General features: G+C 32.9%; 1 protein-coding gene across 49 annotated transcripts in view; it reads right to left on the bottom strand.

Annotated features, from left to right (window-relative positions):
• The window catches only part of RIMS1 (regulating synaptic membrane exocytosis 1), a 492346-nt gene that overhangs the window by 144381 nt on the left and 323607 nt on the right, over positions 1–24358 (bottom strand). For 30 of the 49 annotated variants that reach the window (XM_021937444.2, XM_009205504.4, XM_031667173.1 and 27 more), the window contains 11 exons: positions 24103–24213; positions 22378–22477; positions 17859–17982; positions 14450–14496; positions 11696–11808; positions 9394–9524; positions 8761–8932; positions 8485–8638; positions 7014–7085; positions 1258–1414; positions 418–543 (listed from right to left, as the gene is read on the bottom strand). In XM_021937444.2, the coding sequence (XP_021793136.2) occupies positions 418–543; positions 1258–1414; positions 7014–7085; positions 8485–8638; positions 8761–8932; positions 9394–9524; positions 11696–11808; positions 14450–14496; positions 17859–17982; positions 22378–22477; positions 24103–24213 (1307 nt within the window). Of the gene's footprint in view, positions 1–417; positions 544–1257; positions 1415–7013; positions 7086–8484; positions 8639–8760; positions 8933–9393; positions 9525–11695; positions 11809–14449; positions 14497–17858; positions 17983–22377; positions 22478–24102; positions 24214–24358 lie in introns of those variants that run through there. The other 19 variants (XM_031667175.1, XM_031667176.1, XM_009205497.4 and 16 more) reach the window with 2 other exon arrangements.

The raw sequence follows: 24358 nt of genomic DNA, 5'->3' as shown, positions 1-24358 counted from the left end.
CTCTGAAATTAACTTTCAAATGACATGTATCCACAATGTTTTAAATTATATAAATAACATAATTTTTATGATTACTAATACCTCAAATATTGTGATCCACAATAAATAAAGTATTTAAAAACTGCCTATGCAGGCTCCCTTCTTTAATTTAGGTCAACATCTAAGTCAACAAGCTGTACCTTTAAAGCTGTCTAAGCATAAATTCTGATTTTGTAAAAGAAATTGGATAATTATAACAATATAATATTAGCCAAATATTTCCTAGAGTTGCATTTTAGAATATCTTAACAGCTGTTGCTTGAGAGAAGTTCATTTTTGAGTGATACTTTTACTCTCTAATGTGCTATGCCACAATATCTGCATATATTAAAACAGAACAAAAATTCATAACATTGAGATCATAATTTTGACAAATACCTGTCTTGTTCTGATAAATACTGACTATCCACGTCTCTGGCTCTATGATCAACTGGACTTCGGGAGGCATCATGGTGTCTGGTTGGAGAACGTGACCTTCTTGTTGGATGAATTTCATCTAAACTCCTAAAATGATTACAAAATTCTATGTGTCAAATTGTTTCATCTTCCCAAAACAGGCAGACAGACTAAAGTGAAGGAACTGACAGTGATATGCAAATAAACACTGAAAAGTATTTGCATCATAATCAAAACCTATTTTATCAATGAGTTAAGAGTATTTATTTTCTACGAATTTTTGCCTGTGGCTGCATTTCTCCAACCTTCTTTCACACTTCTACCAAAAAACAATTTTCATCGGCATAATTAATTACAATTTCAGGAGTGTGTATCAGAGTAAAATGAAGTAGAGCAGTATATTATATGTTTTATTTATATTTCCAATCATTTAAAGTGCTTCAAAGAGACAATCCTAAAACTCTTCAAAGTCCATTCTGTCTCAACCTTATCCTCTTTGCCACTTCTCTCCACAATTCTGATTTGCTACAATTTTTTTCTAACAAGAAAGAAAACTAGCAAACAGAATACAAGCCAATTATTCAAAAACTATTCCTAGGACACAAACGATTTCTACTCCCTGGGGAATTTATTCAGATTAAAATAGACTGCCATATAGGTTGGACAAAGAATAAAAAAGCATTTTGCCTACAGTTAATTCTGAAAAAAATAATTTGACCAAACTATTTTTTCATTTCAGTTAGTTTTGCAGCAATTTACACTGCATTATAATAAAAATGTCTGGGGCACTGCCAGGGACACTGAGCCCATTTCAAAGCCTACCTCTGTAATGGCACATTTGGTAAACGTGAACGTGGCTTTCCCTGATCATTGCCGCGATGAGGAGATACTGAACGTGAGCGGTGATGAGTTGTTCTTTGCTGTTCTGGCACAGTTAATGTTGTAGATTTACTTTCTCTAGCACTAGACCTATAGCCTACTGGCAAGAGTACACACAGAAAACATTTAGTCAGTATTCTTCCGTAATGCAAACATTAACACAGAAATATAAAATTACACTAAAGCAGCCATTGATCTATGAAGAATACATGTCATGCAATCAGTTAAGTATACCTACATAGAGTGTAACATATACATGCACTGAAACAGGTTACAGTTGGCTCAAAGGTACCATGGAGATACTAATACGAGTATGACAGTTGATGCCTCAGACATTATGATGAGTTGGGATACTGTTTCAATGTAAATAATGAATGAGTTCGTGACTTAGTAACACAAATGAAGCGCTTGACAGGAAACTATAGTTAATATACAAGTCAATGCTTAGAAATATATTTAATAAATTTAAATAAATTTAAATAAATTATTCATTTCAATTTTATTGTAGAGGATAAATTACTTTAGTTGGATTGCAAATGGCCTCTTTAATAAGAAAACAAATATATTATTTCAGTTTTAATTAACAAAGAAGAGTAGGAGATCTTCACCATTATACTGATTAAGTATACCATTATACTGATTGTGAAACCACAAATAATACTGCAATTTTCAAATGTAGTATATGACTGAAGATGACGATCACAATAATGTAGAGAAAATGAACCCTTCTAAAGAACCAACTGCCAAATCTGCCTTACACATCTGAAACTACTCCATAATTATTTTAATTAGCATAATTAAGATAATATAGTTAACATATTGCAATTTGAAATTAATTATAACAGCTACTTTTCCCCTGAAGTTAAGGTTTATATTGTCTCTGATATGGTTAAGATAAAACAGTAATCTCAAAACCAAAATAAGAGTTTAGAGTTTAAAATTTTTTCACAAGGGTCACTGTCTTTTATTATCATAAGGAAAATTAAAAAATTATGTGGCCAAAGTAAAAACAAAAAACTATATTTACAACTACATAAAACATACATAAACCATAAATACATTAAATTTAACTGGGAAGCTAAAACTGTTGCTCATTTTTTACTTGGTAACTCTCACATTATCTCAAAAATATGTTATGAAACATCATGAGTAAAGGCAGGCTAATAGTCCCTAGCAGTTTATATACTGTGAATCCATGATCTTATGCCTACTTTTAAGGGACTTCAAACATTTCATTACACTTACTTTGACAATATTCAGACCAAATAAATACAACCATTTTGTCACTCTGTAAAAACATATGTTTAATGATCATAAATGGTATAATTTATAATTTCAAATACTTTAATTTTTTATCTTATCAAAATACCAACTAAGCTATTGAGTTTTGTGTAAAAAGTCTGTTATTCACATGTAATATTATATTGTAATTTTAAGACTAGAAATTATAATATTAAGGCTAGAAAGAGACCCACTAAGTTAACATGTAGTGCATACACTATTAATACATAGCTCATTGTAAAAAAAAAAAAAAAAGTGACTGTTTTTTTAAAGACAATTAATCCATAGTCTGAATTACTTAAACATTTTTAGTTACCATTTGGTATCAATTATACAATAATTTTATGGAAGGCCAATATTGACTTATGAGCCCTATTTCGAGATTTAAGCGCATATTCAAGGTATATAAATAGATTCTGTAAAATTAATTATTACAGAATAAATTTTAGAGAATTTTGGCATCTTGCTGTTAAAGATATATAATTTGTTTCTTGGATTCTTTGTGTTTATATAGAAATTAATGTCTCTTTTGTCCTATTAAGAAGGGACTTTAAGGAAACAAGTGAAATCTTAAAACTTTTAATATATTAACAACTTTCAATGTAACTTAGAAAGTTCTGAATTCATAAAGAGAAAGTACACTGAAGGCAATGTGTACTATTTTGGTGACTCAAAGTAATTTTGAATATAACATATGCTATAATATTCAAAGTTTTAACATTTGACTCTATAGTAAATGATCTCAAATAAATATGCATTTATAGTTCTTTGCAATTTACAAAGAAAAAGTTCTTTGCTTTTTAAATTTATAGTTGCTTTTTAAAAAAAATTTTATTTTCTTCACATGATGTTTAATTTATTGTTGACAACATGCACTCTATCTTCAGAACCACGACTGGTATCAAACTTTTTTTTTTTTTTTCTCCCAGTCGGAATCTCGCTGTCCGCCCAGGCTGGATGATCTTGGCTCACTGCAATCTCTGCCTCCCGTGTTCAAGTGATGCTCCTGCCTCAGCCTCCCAAATAGATGGGATTATAGGTGTGTGCCACTAGGCCCAGCTAATTTTTGTATTTTTAGTAGAGATGGGGTTTCACCATATTGGCCAGGCTGGTCTGGAACTCCTGATCTTATGATCTGCACACCTTGGCCTCCCAAAGTGCTGGGATTACAGGCATGAGCCACCGTGCCCGGCTAGGATGAAACTATTTTGTGGTAATCCCAATGTTTTAGTTGACTCAGAGTTAGATATTAGAGATTCTTTTTTCTCATTTTCCGGTTGAAGTTGCTAGATTCCTCACCTCAGATGAGGGCATTCTGTATATGGTCATTTTTATTCTTCTTAATCAGCTAAAATTTTTTACTTTAAATAACAATAAGGCTATAACTACAAAGTTAATAAAATGTGGCTCTGGCAGTCTCAACTGCTGAAAACCTGCTATATTTCCCTAACTGGAAAAAGATAGTAAGCACATGAAACAAAAACAGAGAATTTTGTGTTCTAGAAAAGCCAAGGCATTAGGAAGTTTAAGTTTTGCCTGTAGTACAACATTTTGTATAGAGCTTTTGAGCTTCTCTAGATAATATACAACCAGGAACTTCCTTGAGTACATTAAACATATATAGAAGATGACTTCCATATCTAAACAAATTTTTTCTTCATATTGGATGCTAGAAATATAGAAGCAAATTTGTAACCAACATTTAAAAGTACGTAGGAATGCACTGTGCTAACTTATCACCTCACTTTATTTTAGCTTCTTGTCCTTATTTTACTGACTCATCTTTCCTCTTCACTTAAAATGTATTGTATATTACTATGTGACTAACGATATTTGCCATACAGATACTACCACATAATCACAATCGATCAATGAAGAGTGTATCTGAAAATATTAATGAATTACATGATCTCCTTTAATTTATGAGGAGATCTTTGAAACATAAAATATTACTTATTGGTTTTATAAGTTACTAGTCACATTCTATTAAAGTTTGACTCATTACATTTTAAAATGCTAAATAAAAATGAACAATATTATTTGAAAAATACTGCTTCTGTATAACAGAGATTATGCATGTTTGCAAACACTCTGAGGGACATGGTATATTTCAGTATGGAATATAGGTATATTTAGAATTCAGTGCTCCTTGTTGATACTTAAGCACTAATCCCATCTCTGGTGGATTCCATAACTCACTTTGACTTCTCACAAGATGTTATCCATGTTGCTCTCTCAGAGAAAGAGGAAGAAACTCATCATTTGTGTAAGGATTTATTTAATTGGCCATTTATTTCATTCACTGTCCTGTCTCATAACAAAAAATATGAAATTTCAGGTGAACAAAAATTGGGAACCACTCAAAGAAGTAAATTCTATTTAGATAAACTGGTAATGACAACATTAAGGTTGATTAATGGTAAAGATTCTTGTTAGAGGTGATGATTTTTCCACCAGGAATAATCTAATTCCTATTTGAATATCCCAAATTAATTTAAATGTATAATCACTTTACTCTTTCAATTTAATGACAAACTAATATGATGTTACATTTTGTGTGAACTTTTTTGTTGAGAATGTGTGTAATTATTATGGCCTTCTAAGAAATAAAAACAGAAAGCAAAAATGAAATGCTCTCCAGTATGATCTAAATCTCTCACCAATACACTGACATTAAAGATTAATATATAAGTATATAGATTTTCACAGCACTAGATTTATTATTTTAACAATATTTTCTACTTTCACACAGTGATTAAATACTACATTTTTGGCTGCGCATGGTGGACACCTGTAATCCCAGCACTTTGGGAGGCCGAGGTGGGCAGATCACAAGGTCAAGAGATCGAGACCATCCTGGCCAACATGGTGAAATCCAGTCTCTACTAAAAATATAAAAATTAGCTGTACATGGTGGTGCGCACCTGTAGTCCCAGCTACTGCGGAGGCTGAGGCAGGAGTATCACCTGAACCTGGGAGATGGAGGTCTCAGTGAGCCAAGATCGTGCCACTACACTCCAGCCTAGCGACAGAGTGAGACTCTGTCTTAAATACATACATACCTACATACATACTATATTTTCTCTGAATTATAGGGAACAAATGCAACTTGATTTTAGAGAACTCTCCATAATTTTCTCCCAGTTTTAGTAAAGTTGTATGCATCTCTCCAAACTGTGAAGTTAGTATGGTAGAATTTATCAACTTGAGCAAAACCATTGCCCTCAAATTAAGTACACTACCATCTGAGAAATTACATAAATGAAGGGCATACATTTCAATATTGTCTTTAAAAACTGCCTTTAAAATTCATATTTATACATTTTAAGACTGTCTCTTTCATTTCTTCTTATTTGAATATTTACTTCTCCTCTCATTAGTAAATTTTTAAAAAGTATAGAATTAGTGCCAAGAAAGTCTTTATCACTTGATTTTACACACTTCTCTGACAAAAGTCAGATGAGAAACATTTAAAACGTAGAACATCACAGAAGTCTTACTAACTTACACAATGACAAAAAGATGTTCACTTCAAATGAGTACTTCATCTTTCTTAAACATATTACTATTTTAAAACATATACACACATTCTAGCTACAATCAGTGGGGAACACATCACAAAAGCTTTAAAAGTTATAGCCAGGCCACACATGCAATTTTAAACCTGGCCATGCACTTTTCTCAGTATATTCCATGGAAGGCTACATTATTTTCAGAAATGGTGGAAGGAAAATCATAGAAATGCAATATAAAACATAGAACAACGGAATTTTTAATAACCCCATCTTTTCAAGATAAAATTCATATTTTCACTTATGCTCAGAGCATTGTGAAATAATGATTTGTTTCACCTAGTTAGCCATGTTTCTATGGAAGAACCTCACTAAAATAAGTGGGAATGCTAATTAGCAGAGACTAGTACATTTAAAACTTTCTTAATAATTTGAAATGTGGCCAGGCACGGTGGCTCACGCCTGTAATCCCAGCACTTTGGGAGGCCAAAGCGGGCGGATCACGAGGTCTGGAGATCGAGACTATCCTGGCCAACACGGTGAAACCCCGTCTCTACTAAAAATACAAAAAATTAGCTGGGTGTGGTGGCGGGCGCCTGTAGTCCCAGCTACAAGGGAGGCTGAGGCAGGAGAATGGCATGAACCCGGGAGGCAGAGCTTGTAGTGAACCGAAATCAGGCCACTGCACTTCAGTCTGGGTGACAGAGTGAGACTCCGTCTAAAAATAAAATAAAATAAAATAAAATAAACATAATAATTTGAAATGTAAGTCACCATGGAATAATATAATACTGATTTCTCTGTGATATAAATCTTCAGTTTAGTATCCCAAAGAGGTCTGGAAGCTGACAGAGAAAACAAGCAAAGCAGCACAGTGAAGCAGGGCCATGCTCTTCACTCACGCACCTGGAGGAACTACGCCAATACCATCATCAACCTCATAATCTGAGATGTCACTATCACTGATTCGCTGAGATCCTGCACAACAGTAAGGCAAACAGATACCTCTGTGTCTGGTTGGTTTATGAAATGTAAAGGACATTGTTAAACTTTTTTAAAAAAGTAAATTACATTACTACTGAAAACTTACGAAGACTAATACAGTACACACTGAGCTAATTTTAAAAGAAATGTTTGTTCTCTAAGGATAACATTTTATCAGTATTTTCTCCTCATTACACCAAAGACATATAGAAACAAGGGGATTTTACCAAGTAAGATTTTTGGATTAATTCTTTAATTAAAATATTATACTAAAAGCCTGTAGCACAGTATATACAGTACATTGTTTTCTACACAATTAAGTGCTTTCCTCTGCAGTTCAGAGAGGATAGGGCTGAGTGGAAAGGTTCAGAGACATTTCTTGGCTGGAGCTCTATTCAGCCTGTTTTATGAAAAAACATCAGGGCCCTTTATAAAATATTTATGTTTAGCTCCCCAAGTTAGTCACTATACTTCACTAAACATTGACTTTGAGGAAATTACTGATCAGGGAAACATCAACATGAAATATTTAATTATGTGAGAAAAATAATTTAGTTCCAGATTACCAAAATGAGGCGTCTTTCAGTTGTTAACTTAGAAATGTAGCTATGACTCCAAAATTACTCGATAAGTACAGAAAAAAGTAGCTTTTCCCAATCACTAGATGAATCGTAATAAACATAACCTTCTAATATTTTAAACAATATTTCTTATGAATAACTATTAAAATATTTATGAACTGGCTGGGCATGGTGGCTCTCGCCTGTAATCCCAGCACTTTGGGAGGCCGAGTGGGGTGGATCATGAGGTCAGGAGTTCAAGACCAGGCTTGGCCAACATGGTGAAACTCCGTCTCTACTAAATACACAAAAATAAATTAGACAGGCGTGTTGGCGCGTGTCTGTAATCCTAGCTACTCTGGTGGCTGAGGCAGGAGAATTGCTTAAACCTGGGAGGCGGAGGCTGCAGTGAGCCAAGATCATGCCAACACACTCCAGCCTGGGTAACAGAGTGAGACTCTCTCGGGGGAAAAACAAAAACAAAAACAAAACTATGAACTATAAAGTTATTAAGACCTCACATGTAGCAACCCACCAATGATGATAGAAATTATTCCATCAGTCAATAATCAACAGCTCAATTGGCCCTGTGCAAGAATTTTAATTCAGAGGTTTTTGGCTTTCAGCTCTGGAATTACTCTGCTATGCTATATTATTTTCATTGTGAAAATGTAGAAACAGTTTTGCCAAGATTCTTCATAAAAATGAACAATTTTCCAATATTTTGATCTCTAATAAAACATTTGAAAAACAAAAACATCTTGAATTATTAATCACTAATTAGATCATTACAGCATAATTACTTTGTGGCAACTAAAACAACCTTAACCTACTTTGTAGCTTTTTGCTAGAGCTTTCTCCATGAATATGTCGCCTTGGCATGAAAGGTGATGGCTGAGGCAGAGGTAGTGAAGACTCATCATGTGTCTGAAGTTTATACCAATGCGGTTCATCATCTAAAAGCGCTGTCTCCAATTCTATGAGGATCTGAGAGGGTAATTCTCAAATTAAATCAAGTACCTTTATCAAAACATAATGTAATAGCAATCGTAATAAATATCACAAAACTTTATTAACTATTTGACTTGAGTTTTTAAAATATACATCACCTCTCCAAGAAATTCACTTTCTTCTTCTTGCACTCTGGGTTGGTCCCACACAGTTATTTCTAACATTCGTTCTCTAAAATCTCTACGATGTACATGTGAATAGACAAAAGTTTGATTCCATTTTGGTTCTAGTATTTTCTTTACTGTTTTGGTCCTCCTTTTACTTTTATCACTGAAAAATAAGTATGTTTTGTAAATGAAAAAGCAAGTATATGCTGCCATCTACTGTAGTCACATGTAAAACTGCCATTGGTATTTATATTATTTTAACTTATAACTCATTGAAAGTCTATAAAAAGATACTAGAGTTTAATAATCTAACTTCAATTACAATATAAGCAGTAGTTGTAATTATAGGGACACATACAAAGGTACATTCTAAATGATGTGTCGCTATCAAAGACTAATATGTCTATAAACAAGGTAATAGATTTCTTTTTTAATTGGCAGATTATTTTCAAATATTTCCAACACAAGGCTTGAGGGACTTCCTTTTTCAGAGATAATGTACTTTTATCCCCTCAGAAAGAATTATCTATTATGTTTTTTAAAAATATCCCAAAAGAGAAAATTCTACCTTTTCTATTAGTATAGATTTTAGGATTTTTCTTTTTTTCTAAAATTATTCACTACCTTCTATCTGGAAGAAAATACATTTTTACATAGGGATTTCGAGGACGCCCATCTACTCTAGCAGGTAGATCTGTTGCTTGCAGAACATTTACAATCAGCTGGTGTCCCACTTTATCATACCACAGTTTCACCTAGAAGCAATGAGGAAAGGAATTATTTGTAAAAATCATGAGGCATTACAATTTTACGTAAAACAAAATTAAAGTTATATTTAAAGGAGGAAATTTTGAATTACAATATAATGCAAAACAGATATTTCTAAAAACATACCAATTTGAAAGCATAAACACACAGAACTTTACTTTGCTCTTTGAGTACTTTAAATATAACTTACAACTGGCAGGCCTTCAGTGTTACTGTACATTCTCACATATCATTTTATAAAATAAAACTAATAATAATTTTTCCAAAAAACTAAGGGAAGAGGGAGATATAAAATCATTACTATTGTTCTTAAATGTTAAAAATAAGAGTTTGAGGATTATATGTGTCTAAATGATTATAGCATGACTAAATGCTTTTTCTGGTGTCACAGGTAGTTAAAATAAAAAAAAAGAGTTTGGATATTAGGAATAAGACATACAAAGAATTAGAAGAGATCATAAAACATATTTACTGTGGGCCTATTTTATACAGGCACTGCTAAGTATTTCCTGGTATTTTTTCTCACATTTTTTTTTTATTTTTTGGAGACATGGTCTCACTCTGTCACAGGCTGGAATGCAGTGGCATGATCATAGCTCACTACACAGCTTCAAACTCCTGGAACCAGCAATCCTCCCAGTTCAGCCTCTCAAGTAGCTGGAACTACAGGTGTGCACCATCATGTCTGGCCATTTTTTAAAATGTTTTATAGAATTGGGGATCTTGCTATGTTACCCAGGCTGGTCTTGAACTCTTCAGCCTCTCAAAGTGCTGGGATTAAAGGCCTGAGCCACTGCACCAAGCCCTCATTTAATTTTTAGAATTAACCTATTACACGTTATTTTTCATGAGAGAAGGAGGAAAAAACAAAGGATACAATACACAAACGATATCTTCAAACTACAAGAAGGCCAAATGATATTTCTATTAACCAAGATTTCATGACAGTAGACCAAAGAATACTGGGGAAGTAACATACTAAAATCCTGTCAAACTCATAAGAATTGGATTTTATCAGTCATTACAGTATCTGCCCTGGCAGTGGTAATGACACTTTAACAATGTCATCACCTTTAATTTTTTTCCTTTAATTTAGAAGTTACTTCTCATTCTATGTTTGAGTAAGCATATGCTGTTAATGGGTATATGTTAGAACATATCTGAGAGTCATCATAACGAAATAAACTAATTTAACATAGGATTAGCTTTTCATGGTAAGGAACAGATTAAGAATTCAAACCTGGATCTGTCTGATTCCCACTTGATACCTAAGATGTGGTTTTCACAGAACCAGAATAGGTTTCCATCCTCTTTTAAAATATGTGGAGAATACGAGAGATTTACACATACACTGAAGAAAAAGATGGCAGGGCAGATAAACCCAAAGGGTATTACAAAGATATTCAATATACTAAAAATAAAAGTTAAAACCATAAAAGCCCTAGAGAAATAAGCTTGTATATATCTTCTCTGTCTCATTAAAACCAAGAGAAAACCACAAAGGCAGACCACAGAAATCCACACATTATCAGAGGAGCAAAAGGTCATTTTCTGTATAACAACTTGAAACAAATAGTCCGAAGTCCTTAAATTATAATATCAACATAACATTTTCCATCATAAGCTACAAATATATGGCTGTTCATTATACTTAACCCTAGTTTCTTCACTCCAGGTTTCTCCAGATCACATAATAAGGCAATAGTGAGAAAATGGTAGCTTTTTCAGAGAGCTTTCAGTGGCAACAAAGAGTTTTGCCAAATGCCTTAGGAAGTTAAAAAGAATATTCCAAATTTAGGCTCTTCAGGCTCTAGGCTCATAAGGTTGTTACATAAATGGGGCATGAATTCCTAATATTATGTGTAAACAATTATTTACCTTAGAAACTTTTACACCAAAAATATGAATATTTACTTATGTTACCATTCATCAATTAATGTTCAGAGTATCTGGCACATTGCAAGCACTCAGTAAGTATTTCTGAATAAATATGTGAATAAAGGAATAATTAAAAAATGCATGAAAAACTAATGAAGTAGATTATGGTGTTAAATGACTACGTATTGCAGGCTTCAAGGAAAAGGGAACATATTTAAAGACAGACTCAGACAGTATATGCAAATACTAACACTCTCCAACATGTACAAAAAATACATACAGAAAGTTGCCCTGGTAAGACTTGTGGAGCATCTTTTAGAGCTCCAGGACTTGTTGGAGAAATAACAGAAATGGAAGGCCTTTCCATCTTCTGAGATTCAAAGGAACTTGAACCTAAAAAAAGAAAAAAAGGTAATATTTGTAAGTGTAGAAAATATTTTTAATAAAATGTTAAATGCATCCTTATTTGCATAAAACCATAATTACCACCACTGATAACAGAACCTACTTTTAATCGGGTAGATTTTGTCTTCAGTTAATTGTCTATTTGAGAAATATTAAGAATGATATAATGAAGTGTTGTGCTTATTTCAATTGGAAATAATTGATCTACATTTCTGGAGTGCATGGTATTACACAGACTCTTGTATGACTTCACATATGGGTAAAGGTCTGCTTCAGCGATAAGGAAGATAGTGCCTGTTAACACTAATTATCTTGCCTAAAGTTCTTACTGAGAAATTAAAACGAATGCATACATAATATAATTTATGAACCACATCTAAACCAGATTTTGTCATTGTTTTAAAATCAGATATACCATCTATCTTAGTTTTGATCTTATAAATGAGTATCTTGAACCTCTGAAAATGCTACTTCAAGTAATTCACGACTAGTGATTTGCTTCAACTTCACACGAAGGAGGCTGGGTCTCCTCTTGGCCACTTGGTGGAGTTCTTCACTGTTCAAGTGTACCCTGACACACAGAGCAATATAGAGTGTTTATAGAAGGCTATTGATCCAGAAAGTATAACCTTGAACTCACCACCATTCAAACTTAGCCAATGCTTCATTGAGAAATACTGTTTATGAAGCATTGCCTGAGTATGTGCAATCCACACATTTTTTCTATAACTACAAATTAATTCTCATGTCATATTTTGTGCCCTCCAAAAACTGTTAGTGATAAAAAACAGCTCTATAAAATTGTTACTGGGTGTATTTTCCCAGGTATATTTAAAATACATTTCCTTGAGTCTCACAACAGGAACGTTGTTATTTCTAATAATGCTTGTTTGTAATATTATGGCAATCAGTGTATTTTTTAATCATATCAATAATATAAATTATGCAATTAGTCCCACTTCTTCTTTGTATTGATCACCAGAAAGCTCAAAGCCAAAACTGGGTACACCTCTAGCAGAACATGATGGTATGCATTTTAGATGATAACCTAGCCTAGTGTCTGTTTCCTTGTTTATCCTACTTTCATATTTTCTTCTCCCTTCTAATCACTATCACTGGTTTTCCCCTAAATCACCTTTTATTCTCTACTTCTATAACCTGGGTTCTGTAAGAACATCTCGGGAATCAAGTCCAAGTATTAACTTAATTCCCATCCATTGCAAAGAAAATATTTGGGTCACTTCTGCATTATCACTGAAAACTTAATTGTCTATACTTTATTGCACACAATATCATCTTCTCTCATACAGAAATGACTTTAATTCCCATACAGATAACTCTTTCAACCCTCTGGTTTCACAGTCCCTTGACCCATTATGTTTAGTGAAGTTTACTCTACCCATTCATTTCTAAAAACAATCCACACACTTTGTTATTGTCAGGCCTTTGGGCCCAAGCCCAGCCATGGCATCCCCTGTGACTTGCATGTATATACACCCAGATGGCCGGAAGTAACTGAAGAATCACAAAAGAAGTGAAAATGCCCTGCCCCTGCCCTAACTGGTGATATTCCACCACAAAAGAAGTGAAAATGGGCCAGGCGCAGTGGCTCACGCCTGTAATCCCAGCACTTTGGGAGGCCGAGGCGGGCGGATCACGAGGTCAGGAGATTGAGACCATCCTGGCTAACACGGTGAAACCCCGTTTCCACTAAAAATGCAAAAAATTAGCCGGGCGTGGTGGCGGGCGCCTGTAGTCCCAGCTACTCGGGAGGCTGAGGCAGGAGAATGGCGTGAACCCGGGAGGTGGAGCTTGCAGTGAGCCGAGATCGCGCCACTGCACTCCAGCCTGGGTGACTGAGCGAGACTCCATCTCAAAAAAAAAAAAAAAAAAAAGAAGTGAAAATGGTAGGTCCTTGCCTTAATTGATGACATTACCTTGTGAAATTCCTTTTCCTGGCTCATCCTGACTCAAAAAGCTCCCCCACTGAGCACCTTGTGACTCCCACTCCTGTCCGCCAGAGAACAACTCCCTTTTGACTGTAATTTTTCTTTACCTACCCAAATCCTATAAAACGGCCTCACCCTTATCTCCCTTCGCTGACTGTCTTTTCGGACTCAGCCTGCCTGTACCCAGGTGATTAAAAAGCTTTATTGCTCACACAAAGCCTGTTTGGTGGTCTCTTCACACAGACGAGCAAGACAGTTATTTGGTAATACAATTATTTGTTAAAGTGCCTACCTAGTTTCTTCACTAGGCTGCTCTTGAGACTGAGCTGCTTAGCAATCAAACTGAATAATCCAGTATCACAATAAATGTTTATGTAAATAGAACTATTCCTGATATATTAAGCTCTGTAAGGGTCCTGACTGTTATGATGCTGAAGAGTATTCCCGGTAAAGATTTTTTTTTTTCTTTAAACCACATAAAAAAGTAGAGGAAGAAAAATCTTAAAGTAGAACTTCTTTGGATTTCCAGTTACTGGCATCATTGCCAACATCTAGTACCAATGGAGACATCTTTAGTATAGGAATCCTAATTCATTATATCAAATAACTAAAGAAAATTAGAAATCTTTACTTTCAATTAGTTCAATACTTTTATAATAACAAAGAAATCTTATACTCACTGGACTCCAGCGGAGGGTGGGAGCTCTCAGGAATCCGGGGAATGTCACTAAAAGAAACAGGATATGGTGAAAATCCCATTAACTAAATGACCCTGCCTGAGGCAATCATAGCCCATTTTATGTGATGTGAAAAATCCTGCTGGGTCTTTACAGGTGTGGAAATGAATAGGAGTTACTATTAAGGCAACTACTAATGTGCATGAATGTCAAACACCACACAAAAAAAAACTGCAATAAAAAAGTTTTTATATATTTAAGAGCAAAATACTTTAACATGACAACAATCAGACTAATATTGTGGTTAAAATCACCACAATATTTTTACTACCAAAACAGCAGGTTTGGAAATAAAAAATGTTAAAGGTAACACTTTCCTTCAATTCTAGGAAATCAAAATGACACAAATTTTACAAATCAGTAATATGCTTTACAAACACATCTGAAAGAGTTTACTGAGTGAAAGGGATGGGAACATCTCAATAAAAAAATGATATGGTGAATATCATGGGCAAAGTTAAATGAAAAGGATGAGTTGCTTTGGAAAGTAAAAATGGTTCAAGCTTGCAACAAAAAAGCCAAATTATTTTATATATGTGAATATATAATACATATACACATATATACCCTTTATAGAGATCCATATCTCTATACTGAAGTTAGCTAAATATATGGCTATTTACTATATGGTTAGAAAGTGACTTGTGAGACCACCCATTCCTGCCACACTGATAAATTACTCTGAAGAAATATATGTACTATAGTCTCAACTTAATCCATTACCCACTGTGCCCTTAAGAACCCTAGATCACCTTGGCTTAGGTATTATACTGCATAGGACTATATTACTTCTCATTTTTCAAAGATGTTTTAATATCAATTTAAGAAGATTAACAATATGCAAGTATTAACATGACATTTAAAGCAGACTGGAGTTAGCTAGTCTCAACAACATTATCGGCATATTTTTTAAGAATTTCTAACCACTTACCTTATGACCTAACTTCACTTTTTTTTTTTCACTTTTTGGGGGAATGAAAACAAAAAGAGTTTTCCCTGTTTGATTGTTCTCTGGAGTTGTCATTTTGACTATTTTGTGCAAAGTAATTCTCATAACCAACTATAATTTATACTTCTTAAAAATGACAATTCGGCCTAAGTTGTGTATTTTATATATTTTATTATATATTTTTGTATGACTATACATTTATATAAAATCATTTGAATGAATTTATAATTAAGAGACTAATTTATAATACCTAAAACACACAAAAAACTATATTCTGCTACTTTCTTCTAAATTAATGTAAGCAAATAAAAGTAAATTGTAAAAAAAATCGAGGAACAATCAATTTTTAGATAGTGTAACTTCTTAAAAAATCAGCTTCATAGTCCATTATGGAATCAGAATTTGAAACTCTAAAGCCAGGTACAAACTTTGGAATTTACGCGTCTTGTGAAAAAAGAATGGTGGCGAAGTTGTTGAAAATATGTCAAAGTGACTTTTAGTTAAAATTTATTCATGTTAATTGCTTCAGTAATATTTTCAGGCATAAATTTCCACTGGATGTTTACATATCCAGTGGAATTCTTTATTAGTTCTACCTACCAGTTAGGGAACAATTAAAAGCATAAAGGTCAAAGATATTGTATTTGGTGGGTTCACAAAAAAAGTCAATACCTCAAGATGGCTGATGCCTCTTAGTGTATACTGATCAACGTGATTGCAAGTTATATTTAGAATGATTCCTGAAATCACTATGCCACTAAATTATGAATATTTTCTTTTTCCTTTAATTATAGTTGCTAAACAGAACTACATTAAATATTACTATTAAAACACAGCTCTCTAGCCTGGGTAACAGAGCAATATCGTGTCTTAAAAAAAAAAAGAAGTAGCTAAAATTATTTTTCTAGGATTCTAATAATGTATTTATTAGAAAGTTGGTATCACCTTTGATTCTGATTCAATTATAATCTTTGCATTCCACATCCTTTGACTTCTATAATCTATAAATTATAATTTTTGTATTCTATGTTCCTTTCAATTCTATAATCTATAATGTGTTTAGAATTTGGCTGTGTAGATGATTACTTCTTAATTAATTTTCATAAAAAGTAAAAATAATGTTACTCCAGTCTACTTTAATTGTCTGTTACTTTTTTAAGTCACCATGAATCAGTTCTGTTTTAGTTGTTGACTTTTAAACCACTATATATTTGAAAGTATTTGGCAAGTGCACAATGCTTGATTCTAAACTTTAGCTTTCATACTTTTGATTCATTTTCCAATTTACTTACCTCTTTTCCAGCCTTATATTTACCTCAGCACTAGAACATATGTCATGTAAAACTAGCATAAATCGTAGTATTGTTATTTTAAAAGTCTACATGGAAATGTACAACACTTTTGCAAATGTCTTCAGTGTTCACTCTTAATAATCACCAGTTAAAATTGGTTAAAAGCTTGCCTTTATTTTAGAGTTTTATATATTAATATTATTTGATATATGATCATACATTTTCATTCTTTGAGAATTATGATAATTATATTTTCTTGTATGTTTTGCATTGACATATATTCAAGAGGCCAATACAAATTAAAGGTTAGCACTTTTTCAACATAAAAAGCCTTGAAGTAATGGCTGTATTATATTTTGGAGAATAGGGAAAAAAAGAATCATTTCCAAGAATACATTTAAACATTAAGCCAAGTATAATAAAACAGTTCAAAATGTCTTTAAAAATTACAGACTGGCAAAATGAATATTTATTTTGGACCATGTGGGTTTGCCAAAAAAAGGTAATGATATGGGGAAATCTATATACATACATAGAAAATATCCCACTGGCTATAGATAATTAAATTGTACAGAAAATTGAGGTTTAAAAATATCATTACGACCAATTAAAATGTTAAAATATTTAATACTTCTCGCTTGATTTTAAATAAAAGTTGAAATTACGGGTAAAGAGACAGAAAAAAATGTTCTATTCTTTAGTAGAATAATAAAAAGTTCCTGTAGACATATGAAATCATTAATATTTTAAATAACACAAGGAGTTTGTTAATGTCTCTCTTAAAGGAAATGCTACTTATTAAATTAGAATTACTTAAATATATCTGCCATTAAAAGAAAATTTTACTTTATATTTCTCTTGCAAAAAGTACATATTGATATTTTTTGATATTACAATTATTAAAGTGTGGAGCTTCTAAAATGTAGTGAAGTAAACTCAGTATTCCAGTTAAAAAATTAAGAAATTTTTAATGATCTAAAAATGTATGCCCATAATTGATGAAAAAACTATCCATGTTAACATGTACTGTATGAATGTATAAAATTCTTTTTAAAACCCTACTAATACATGTAATTTACTAAACTTAAGAAGTAAGTTTTTTTAGCCTTACCCAATAGGCCTTGAAACAATAATTTCAACTTGAGGTTCTGATTTTGATTCTAAAATAATGTTGTAAACTTCTTCATTTGTAGCTCCCGGCAGGGGTTTACCATTCCATTCTAGAACTTCATCCCCTTGAATTTAAAAAAAAGGGTATTTTTTTACCTTATATATTCTGTTTATTTTTCGTATCTTTTCTCTTTTTTAACAAAGAAATGCAAAACATATACAAATAGTTTAATTGTCTAGGCTCTGCTTTCAAAAGCAAATTGATTGCCATATAATGTCAGCTAAATGGTTCTTCTAAACACTTTTTCTTTTCTTTGTTTTTCTTTTTTTCCCCCAGAATATTATTGGTGACTGGAAACAGTACAATACAAAACTACCTTTGTCTTTTGAGATATACCAGAAATCATATAAAAATAATCTCATGCTATGGGATGGAATTAGCACAGCCTATTTGGAAACATTAAAAAATAATAATTAGCAGCATGCCCTCCATATAATAAATGTAGGCGGCTCTATTTTTGAAATATTCTTATTAAACTGTGCATAAATCCTGTTTTATTTTTGGAAGAAAGAGCAATTAATATTTGTTAGCATGAATTTCCCAATTACAAGTCATGCTTCAATGTCTTCACCAGATGCACAACAGAATAAAAATGCATGAAAGGATTTGAATTCACACCCATCAGTTAACGCAGGTAGCTATGGCAAAATTACAAAGCAAGCAGATGTAAAACTGTTGCATGACAGTTAACCCACTTCCAGATGTTCAAAACACATATATACTATACATAATCTATATTGTGAACATTAAAGTACAAGTAGAAAACACTTTAACAAAACATTAATATAGTACGTAGTAGTTTAAATATTCTAAGATTAATCAAGGGGAGCTAAAAGATGTTGCATTAAAAAAATACAGGCTAACAACTTATAGTTGTTATTTTAACTACGGTTTTCACACCATAGGTCACGTGAAAAAAACTATTTATTTTCATAAATATTTAAGAAGTTGTAGGTACCAAATGGTTCTCTGCCTTAGACCCTTCAATTCAAAATGGTAGTCTCAGCTGAAATATTCCAACCTCATTGATGCACTGAGGTGTCTTAATTTGTTGATGTTTATGTTTATTTTGTTGTTCTCAGTATCTAGAACATTTTATGAGCAAAGTAAATTTGTGTTGACATACTGGGTCAATATCATCAGTGTACATTTTACAGCCAAGTATAAGCATAAAATCTTTTCAATGTGTAGCTAGAATTTTTTAAATAAAAGTAGGAAAATTGCTTTGCTAGTATTACTTTAAAGTAATTATATTTTCCAGTTGTTTGCTCACTGAAGAGTAAAAAGCAAATATGTGAAAAGTACATGATGCTGCTTTGGTTTGGTAAGATACTATGGTAATCACCAATTTTTTTTTTTTTTTTTGAGACAGAGTTTCACTCTCGTTGCCCAGGCTGGAGTGCAGTGGCGTGATTTGGCTCACTGCAACCTCCGCCTCCCAGGTTCAAGCAATCCTCCTGCCTCAGCCTCCTGAGTAGCTAGGATTACAAGCATCCACCACCATGCCCAGCTAAGTTTTGTATTTTTAGTAGAGACGGTGTTTCACCATGTTGGCCAGGCTGGCCAGGTCTCCTGAACTCAGGTGATGCATCCGCCTCAGCCTCCCAAAGTGCTGGGATTACAGGTGTGAGTCACGGTGCCCGGCCACCAATTCTAATAGACTGCCCTAAGCTGTTACCTAGAAAAGCTTTTCAAATAGGCAATGAACATACTTCACTGTAAAAAAAACAAAAAGAAAGAAAAATGATAATTACAAATTTATAATACATCAAGAGTGCCTTCAAAATTTTTTGACCAAGAAAAGAAACAAAGTTGACATCATGGTCCTGTACCCATATAATATGAACACTATATATATGTGTGTGTGTGTATATATATACATTCATATTATATGAGTACATACATATATATACACACTAAAAAATTTGTAAAACAATACTTACCCTGATTTTTCTATTTTATTATGTTCTACTTCAATTTTTTAAAGTGGTAGGTGCAAACGATTAAATTGATTTTACTACCCAATAATAAGTTGCAACCAGCAGTTTGCAAAAGCACTGCATTTTAAAACTCTCCTTTTCATAAGCAGCAACCTGGACACATAACTTTTAATATAAATTAACTTAATACATATGCATATTTATTTACAGATTAATAATTCCTAAACCAGAATGCTTTTTTTTTTTTTAACACTATTTATGTGTGGATAATCAAGCAGGGATGTAGACAACGAGGGTACAAAGATGAAAATGACATTTTATTGGTCTTTAAATTTGGTCATGAAGAAATGATACAGAAACAAATAACTTTAATAAAATATTTTATATGCAACAATAGAAGTTCATTTGAGAACCAGAAATAGTCAAGTGGTGCCAGGAACATAGTAATTAGTTATTGTTCCAGGTGAGATATTAGGAACCACTTCAGAATTAAGGCAACTTCAGATGAATTGTGAAGGATGGAAAGGCCTTCAACAGGAGGAGTAGAAAACTAGGTAGACAAGAGTCATTGACCACGTCTTCTAGGTGGGAAACAGCCTGACAGGAACCTACAGGTGGACCAACATCCTGGACAGCTGAAAGTGTTAGTAGAGGACAAGGCTACAGAGCTTTGACTTGAACAAATGATAACTAGGAAACACTGAAGGATCTTCATAATAAAGAGAGTGTCAGTGTCATTTTTGTGTTTTACAAGGTTAAATGAAGTAGCAGTACAGTGCATAGACTTGAAGCGGGGCAGTACTGGATAAAGATATTGCAAGATTAAAGCAAGATTGCAAATGTTAAATAAAAGTCACATTGATTTTTAAAAAACTGGCTAAAGATGTTTATATGCAAATAATTCTATTTGCAAATATGCAAATATTTAGTCAGTTCCTAAATTATAATGTAAATCAAATAGGATAGATGATTGAGTCTGTAAAATCACTTTACTTTCTTCAAATACATAAATTGCTTAGAATGAAAAGTACACTTGTCTGCTTTATAGTTAAGCTGAGCTTTTAATATTTCAGATTTAAGTTTCTCGGGCTCTTGGCTCTTGAAATGAATCATTAACAGATATTTTATATAGAACACCCCTCTTCTTTTACTTCCTAAGTAACTTCCCATTAAAACATAATAATGTGTGTATAATGTGTATATAATGTTTATAATGTGGTCTGCAAACTCAGGTTTCTGTAGTTAAAGTTATCTTACATTAGCCAACAAGGGATTCTCAGACTTTCTGAGGCTTATTTTTGAGTCATTAGACAAACACACACTCAGTTTACTGACACAATAAACCCTGAATGAGTTATTTTCCTACTGAATCATAACTAGTACTTCATAAGAAATAACAGTGTAACATATCTCTATACATATTCAAAGTCATATAGCAGATGGAGAAAAATCCATCTGTATGGAGTTTTCTTCCTATACACCTGCACAGCAAGTCCTTGTCAAATTAAAAAAAAAGAAAAAAAACTAAAATGATTTTGAACTGATATCCTGGTAAACAAACACACTGAAAAGTCTTTAAGAGTCCTATAATATTTTGCCAAAGTTTTCAAGAATCACTAACTTAAGGTTTAAAAGTTAAGAATATCACCTGGAAATGTAGTCTGTGTTATGGGTTATTAATCTTTAATTCCACAGCTTAGCCAACTGTGTTTCCTTTATAGTTGTCTGGCAAATACATAAACAGCCATCTAACAAAAATATTTCTACTAAGCTCTGCAGTAAAGTCAACTGGAAGAAATATTTTAAAGTGATTTTAACGAAAATGAAAAGTTAACTATTTACTAAAAATAGATTTTAAAATGTGTTACTATTTAATATATGATACATTAACATATATTAAATAATTCCATTGTGCCATGTTCAGTTATAGGGCAACAAAAATAAATTTCTAAATACCAAGAGGCAGCACATCTGCATGAGTACAGTATATGCCACTTTTAAATTAACTAATATTTTATTATACAATCTGTGTAAGAAATGTTATAATGATTATGTTTTACTAAAAACACTGCTCCTGAATAAGTGTTTCAGGACCGCTCTGAAAAATTTGGTAATTACTGTAGCTTAAAATATAAACTAAATAACTAAATAGTGATATAATTTTTTTTTCACAAATTGTTTTAGATTTCAAGTTTTGTAGCAATATTATGATGTCATCTCCAAAAATGAGTAATTCTTCTATATTTTACATCTTTTTATTTTTATATAAATAAAAAAGATTCCTATCCTTACTCTCCAGATTGCTGCTGATGTAGAGTTACCTACTATTGCAATTGGTAAATATTTACATCAGGAAAAAAATCTGTATTCATGCATTAAAATTTAGTGACTTCATTGATACATACATACATATACATATGTATGTATGTATGTATAAAACTAACCCCAAATTGAAAACCACCAACTCATGTTCATGTATGGAGAAAACACTGTTTAAATATTAAAAAAAGAAACTTTACCTGCTCTTAGGTGTCCAACTACATCTGCTAGGCTACCCTTCTTTACTTTGGTGATGAAAGCACCAAGTCGTCCTAAGTCAGTCATTTTTCCTCCAACAACCTGGATAATTACAAATTTTTAAGTTTCCAAGACTCATACCAAAACATAAGCTTATTAGTTTGAGGAATTAATCCTACATTCTTTTATGATGTACTTGAAATTGCATGTAGAAACATTAATGAAGTGAAACACTCTTTTTTTTTTTTTTTTGAGACAAGGCTCTCACTCTGTCACCCACAGATGGAGTGCAGCTGACATGATCATAGATGGCTGCAGCCATGAACTCCCAGGTTCAAGTGATGCTCCCACCTCAGGCTCCCAAATAGCTGGGACTACAGGCATGTGCAGGCACTACAGTCAGCTAATTTTTTAATTTAAATTTTGTAGAGAAGGGGTCTCACCATGTTGACCACGCTGGTCCCAAACTCCTGGGCTCAAACGACCCTCTCACCTTTGCCTCCCAAAGTGTTGAGATTAAAGGCATGAGCCACTGCACCTAGTCTGTACTGATTTCTTAAAAGCGAGCTTGTCCAACCCGCTGTCAGTGGGCCACAAGCAGCCCAGGATGGCTTTGAATGTGGCCCAATACAAACTTGTAAACTTCCTTAAAACATTATGAGGTTTTTTTTTTTTTTTAGCTCATCAGCTGTTGTTAGTGTTGATGTACTTTATGTGTGACCCAAGACAATTTTTCTTCTTCCAATGTTGCTCAGGGAAGCCAAAAGATTAAACAGCCCCGTCTTAAAGTGACCTAACAATAAAAGGGCACCATAAATAATGCATATACTTAGAAAACAGGTGCCAGGTCTTCCTCACTTAGTATCAAACAGCAAGTGTTTGACAGTTTACATTAAAGTTCATTTTTCTTTATCATTCAAATTCATGTGTACCATTTGAATTATTATTTCTACATGAAGATAATATCCCATTGTCAGTATCAGATCTTGATCAGATCTTGATCTCTTTTGTATATCTGTAGTAAAATGTAGGTCTATGACCATAAAGACTAGATTCAAGCCAAGCAAATGACATTTGGGGGAAGCAATTTACCATTGTGCAAAGCCTAATAGCCTAAATGCATCTCTGCAGCTGACCATCTCATCTGAAATATGTATCTATGCCCATAAGACTATCAAAATCTGAGTTTTATTATAGAATATTTTAAAATCTATGTTTAAGTTCTTCCAATGCAGGGGCTCAAATATATATAATTTAAAATGAAGAGAATATCACCAAAAGTTGAGATTCATCAACAATTCTTTAGTGGCACACCCATTAGTGGAGGTAATCAGAATTATTTCACACAGGAGTAATTAACGGTAATAATCAACAAGAGGGCACTATTAAGTACATCAATTTAAAAAAATTCTTACAAAACTCTTGTAATTAGAAAGTGATCCCTTTAATGTTTATGTTGCTGCTCAAGTTACAATAAAAGTCCACATTATCTATGCTACTTTCCATTTAAATCTTAATGCAAGAAATCATCCTGAACTTTATAGTCAGAAAAAAATACATTAGTTTCCCTAAAGTTTATTCAATTTTCCTAACACATCTATATGCTATATCAATAAAATTATATAAAATATTAAAATGACATTTAAAAATCATTGCCAGAAACTCTGATGAATGCAGACCATAGTGTAATTCACCCTTTAAGAAACATTTTAAACCAGCATACTTACTTTCAGACCCAGCAATGCACCCGATTCTTTGGGCATGGTTGTTCTCTTGTTAAGAATAACACGTCCAATTAATCGGTCCCCCTCTTTAGATGGCTGCCACGTTACAGGATGCTGTTAAAACATGAACGAGTTTAAAAAGTAATATATACAGAGTAGAATGCATTCAGCTATAAAAAGAATGAAGTCTTGTCATTAGAGGTAACATGGGATAGAACTGCAGAACATTATGTTAAGTGAAATAAGCCAGGGACATGTT

The sequence above is a fragment of the Papio anubis genome, chromosome 6, assembly GCF_008728515.1.
Source record: "Papio anubis isolate 15944 chromosome 6, Panubis1.0, whole genome shotgun sequence".
Lineage (NCBI taxonomy): Eukaryota > Metazoa > Chordata > Mammalia > Primates > Cercopithecidae > Papio > Papio anubis.
This window is presented reverse-complemented; position numbering and strand designations above follow the sequence as displayed.